The sequence below is a fragment of the Orycteropus afer genome, unplaced genomic scaffold (assembly GCF_000298275.1).
Source record: "Orycteropus afer afer isolate SDZICR_OR568_19922 unplaced genomic scaffold, OryAfe1.0 scaffold00083, whole genome shotgun sequence".
Taxonomy (NCBI): domain Eukaryota; kingdom Metazoa; phylum Chordata; class Mammalia; order Tubulidentata; family Orycteropodidae; genus Orycteropus; species Orycteropus afer.
Genome location: NW_006921670.1, coordinates 635,353 through 640,316, shown reverse-complemented (window position 1 = coordinate 640,316; position 4,964 = coordinate 635,353). Strand labels below are relative to the sequence as shown.

Genomic DNA, 4,964 nt, shown 5'->3' with positions numbered 1-4,964 from the left:
TCTGGTAGCATAGTGCCTAAGGCACTTGACTGCTAACCAGAAGGCTGGCAGTTCAAACCCCCCAGCCACTCCTCGGAAGGAAGGTTGGGCATTCTATTTCCGTAGTGATACTGCCTCGGCAACCCAAGGAGGGGTCGCTATGAGTCGAGTTCGACTCGACGGCACATAACAACAACAACAACAACAAATTATATTTCAATAAAATGCATTAAAAAAAAGAAACCCCTCCTGGCCTCTCCTGGACCACCTTGCCAGGCCTGATTTCAGAAGGCTTCCTTGGGGCTCAGGCACCACCCCTCTGTGCCCTCTGTTCTAGGGGTGCCTTGTGGCACATTCACCTTCCAGTGTGGTGACCGGAGCTGCGTAAAGAAACCCAACCCACAGTGTGATGGGCAGTCCGACTGCAGGGACGGCTCGGATGAGCAGGGCTGCGGTGAGCCTGCCGCCCCAGCCCTCAGCCCATCCCAGCTGCCCGTCTACCTTGGTGCCCCTGCCAGACCCAGCTGCCCCTCCACCTGCCCGCTGGCCCCTCCACCAGGCCCCGCTGCTCCAGGGCAGAGAGTGGGGCAGGGAGGTGGGGCAGTGCCTGCCCTGGGAAGCTAGAGGGGAAATCTGACCATCCGTCCGTTTGTCTCTGTCCTTCCTCTCCCTGCCCCTCATCTTGGTCCTGCCTCCTCTCTCCATCACTCCTTCCCTTCCTTCATCTTTCCTTTGCTTTTTCTCTCTCTCCTCTCCCTGTTCTATCTTCCTCTGTCTCTTTGTCTGTCTTGTTCCTCACTGGGCTCTTTTCTTCCCCACCTTCTCTGTCCCTCCTTGTCCCCCTATCAGACTGTGGCCTCCAAGGCCCCTCTAGCCGCATTGTGGGTGGCGCTGTGTCCTCGGAGGGCGAGTGGCCATGGCAGGCCAGCCTCCAGGTTCGGGGCCGACACATCTGTGGAGGGGCCCTCATCGCTGACCGCTGGGTGATAACAGCTGCCCACTGCTTCCAAGAGGACAGGTGAGGGCAGGTGTGGAGCCTCAGAGGGAGAAGGTCATGGCTGGAATGCATGGCATGCCCAGTGTCTGGGCGCAGAGCAGACAGAGGGAGGGTGGTGTGTGCCCTGGATGGCTGTTGTCACATCTCCTCCTGGCTCTACCATGAACTGCCTCTGTGCCCCTGGGCAGACTGCTCAGTCTCCCATGCCCAGCTTTGGGTGCCTCTCTTCCGGCTGGGTCTGTGACTCATTCATTCATTCACTCATTCATCCATTCAGCAATGTGTGCCCCTTCTAGGGGTTGCACTAGAAGCTGGGGATACAGTAGAGAACAAAATGGACAAAAGGTCCCACCAGACCCGTGTTATGAGCCATCCTCCTCTGCCAAGGTGTCACTGGGGCTGTGCAGGGTGATGGGTGGGGCTGGGAAGCCTGGAGGAGGGAACATCCCTTCCTGCCCCTTGGCCATCTTCCTCATCTGCACAGTGGGCTGACATCGTGCCCTTTCACCCTGGCCAGATCCATGGGGGCAGGCCCCAGGCCTCTCCCTCAGCACAGCCAGCCCTGGACTCTTCCCTTCCCCACCTCCTCCTCTGCCCTGGCTCCTGGGCTCCCCAGCCAAGGCTCAGGGCACCTTCTCTTCTCCACTTACACCCACATCAGGCCTCATGTTCTCTTCATTAGCTCTGGCTAATTCTTGCCCGCTGCCTGGTCCTCGCAGCTGCCATCACCTGGATCACTCTGGCAGCTCAGAGGCCACTCCCTGCTGCATGCAACCATGGCACTCTTTACCTCCACTCCTGGCTCCCCACGACCCTGGAGGGAAAGAAAAACCTGAACAGTGACCAGGCATCAGGGTCTGCTTGGCCCAGACCCCACTGATGCCTCTGCTCAATCCCACCCCCTCCTGCAGGGTCAGGTCTCTGAGAGTCCAGGATGGGCTGTGTCTGCAAAGCGTTCAGGACAAAAGAGAGATACCTGTCCTGTCGAGTGCTCCCTCTCAGCTTCCTGTTGTTGGGTGCTGTTGGTTCGATTCCAACTCAGAGCACCCTCTGGGACAAAGCAGAACTGCCCCATAGGGTTTCCTAGGCTGTAATCTTTATGGGAGCATATGGCCAGGTCTTGTTTCCCTTGGAGCAGCTGAGACGGCCAGTCTGTCAGTTAGCAACCCAACACTTAACCACTGAGGTTAACCATTAACCTTAGTTTTTACACACAAATCTTACTGAATTCTCCCAGGAGCAGATGCCTAGAAACTGCTAGTCTCATTCAGAGAGCTGACTGAGCCTGAGAGAGGCACACACCTACCTGAGAAGGGATTAAGCTAGAGCTGGACCCCAGGCAGGCTGACCCCTGGGACACTCTGATTACATACGTGCCACCAGTAACGAGGGCTCCCAGTGAAGGGAAGGGTGAGTGTGGACGAAGGGAGACGATGTCCCAGGAGGGGAAGGTGACTATCACAAAAGCCCACAGCAGGAGAGGCAGCGGCTGAGCAGGGACCCCCTTCCTGCCCCCAGTATGGCCTCACCGGCGCTGTGGACTGTGTACCTGGGCAAGGTGTGGCAGAGCTCACGTTGGCCTGGTGAGGTGTCCTTCAAGGTGAGCCGGCTGCTCCTGCACCCGTACCACGAGGAGGACAGCCATGACTATGATGTGGCGCTGCTGCAGCTCGACCACCCGGTGGTGCGCTCGGCCACCGTGCACCCCGTCTGTCTGCCGGGGCGCTCCCACTTCTTCGAGCCTGGCCTGCACTGCTGGATCACCGGCTGGGGTGCTCTGCGCGAGGGTGGTGAGTGCTTAGGGGAGAGAGAAGGGAGTGGGTTACTGCCCCAGCAACATCAGGGACTGAAGTGGGCAGAGCTCAGCCCCAGGGCTCCACCCCTGAGGTCCTCTGGTCTTGTTGGGTTGGGTCTTACAGAAGAAACTACCCTTTTAATTTGTCTTTGGGGCCCCCTGTCCTCCCGGCTTTCTCTTCCTTCTGGAAGGGCATTTAAGGAGAACCACGGTCATGGGGAGACATTTTGGAGGATGTGCGTGGGGTTAAAGGGCAGGCCAGGGATGCCACAGTGCACCCCCAGCTCCAGCCCTCCCTTCCAGGCCTTGGACAATTAGAGTGGAGAAGAGGCTCTCAATTACTTGTACTTCCCACATCAATGTTAGACTTTCAGGAAACATTTAATCCACCCAATAGCCCTGAGGATATGGGTATTATGGCCCCATTTTATGGATGGGGAAACTAAGGCTCAGGGACATGTCCTATGAAGCAGTTCTACTCTGTCCTATAGGGTCACTATGAGCCAGAATCAGCTCAATGGTCTGCTATGCCGGGAATGACAAATTGAACAGGAATGGCATTGCATTCATCGTCCAAAAGAGCATTTCAAGATCTGTCCTAAAGTACAATGCTGTCAGTGATAGGATAATATCCACACACCTATAAGGAAGACCAGTTAATACTACTACTATTCAAATTTACAAGCCAACCATTAAAGCCAAAGACAAAGGAATTGAAGATTTTTACAACTTCTGTAATCTGAAATTGACCACACATGCAATCAAGATGCGTTGGTAATTACTGGTGATTGGAATATGAAAGTTAGAAATGAAGAAGAATCTGTAGTTGGAAAATATGGCCTTGGCAATAGAAATGCCAGATCCCATGATAGAATTTTTCAAGACCAATGACTTATTCATTACAAATATCTTTTGTCAGCAACATCAACAACAGCTATACACATTGACCTCACCAGATGGAATACACAGGAATCAAATGGACCATAGGTGAAGAAAGAGAAGATGGAGAAGCTCAACATCATCAGTTTGAATAAGGCCAAGGGCCAATTGTGGATCAGACCGTCAACTGCTCGTATGCAGTATGAAGATGAAAAAATTAAAACAAGTCCATGAGAACCAAAGTATGATGTTGAGTATGTCCTACCTGAATTAGAGACCATCTGAAAAATAGACTTGATGCATTGAACATTAATTCCTAACACCAGATGACTGTGGGATAAAAGCAAGGAAATCATACGTTAAACAAAGCAAAAGGTTTGATATGGGTGGAGCGAGAAGTCACACAAAAGCGTGTGACTTCCTATCACTAAAGAAAATGAAGACACGGAGAGGTACACAAGATGTATAGACAATAAAGGCAAATACTATTGCAGACACAATACTGCCTTATCAGTAACAGCAAACACTGATCTGTGGGTGGATGCAAAGGTAAACAGGTATGGATAGGCAAATGGGAACATACCTATGACTGAACATAGGTTTGCAGATGATATTCTTATGTATGTATTTGAATGTGTTATAAAAATGGCCATATGCAGTTTAAACATAACAGAAGGCAAAGTGAGGATAACTTCTTAGCCACAAATAAACACCTTGAGGGAGTGGGTTGCTAGGCCTGTGGGGCAGGGATCATGGTCACAAGGGACTTTAAGCTCAATTGGCATGACATGGCATACAAAGATATTGTTCTACATCTTACTTCGGTGAGCAGCAACTGGGTCTTTAAAGCTTGCAAGTGGCCACCTAAGTGGCAACTATTTGTCTTTCCTCATCCAGAGAAAAAAAGAGTGAAGAAAATCAAAGACCCATGGAAAATGGAAACAGTTGGTCCAAAGGACTAATGGACCATGAGGACTTCTACCTTTATGACCCAGAGACCAAAGAACCAGAGGGTTCCCAACTACCAATGCCAACTTGGAAAGGGATCAAAATTCAAGATCCTGTATAGAGTGGGAGAAAAATGTGTACGAAAACTCAAAATCATAAAAAAAGACCAGGCTTATTGGTCTGATAGAGATGGGTGAGACCCCTGAGACGACAGCTTCAAGGCACCCTTTGGGTCTGGAATCGAATTCACTCCTGTGCCTTAACTCTCAGCCAAACAACAGACAGAACCATGAGTTGAACACGTACACTAGGGAGATGCACGCCTTAGAACAATTCCCTGGGAGATCAGAAGGGCAGCACTTGCAT

The 4,964-nt window shown here is 51.7% G+C and overlaps 1 protein-coding gene across 1 annotated transcript in view; it reads left to right on the top strand.

The window, feature by feature from the left end:
* TMPRSS6 (transmembrane serine protease 6) overlaps nt 1–4,964 on the top strand; it is a 49,814-nt gene that overhangs the window by 37,635 nt on the left and 7,215 nt on the right. Inside the window, exons 13-15 of the mRNA XM_007941632.2 lie at nt 317–433; nt 829–997; nt 2,495–2,766. Coding sequence (XP_007939823.1) covers nt 317–433; nt 829–997; nt 2,495–2,766 — 558 coding nt within the window. The remainder of the gene's footprint in view (nt 1–316; nt 434–828; nt 998–2,494; nt 2,767–4,964) is intronic.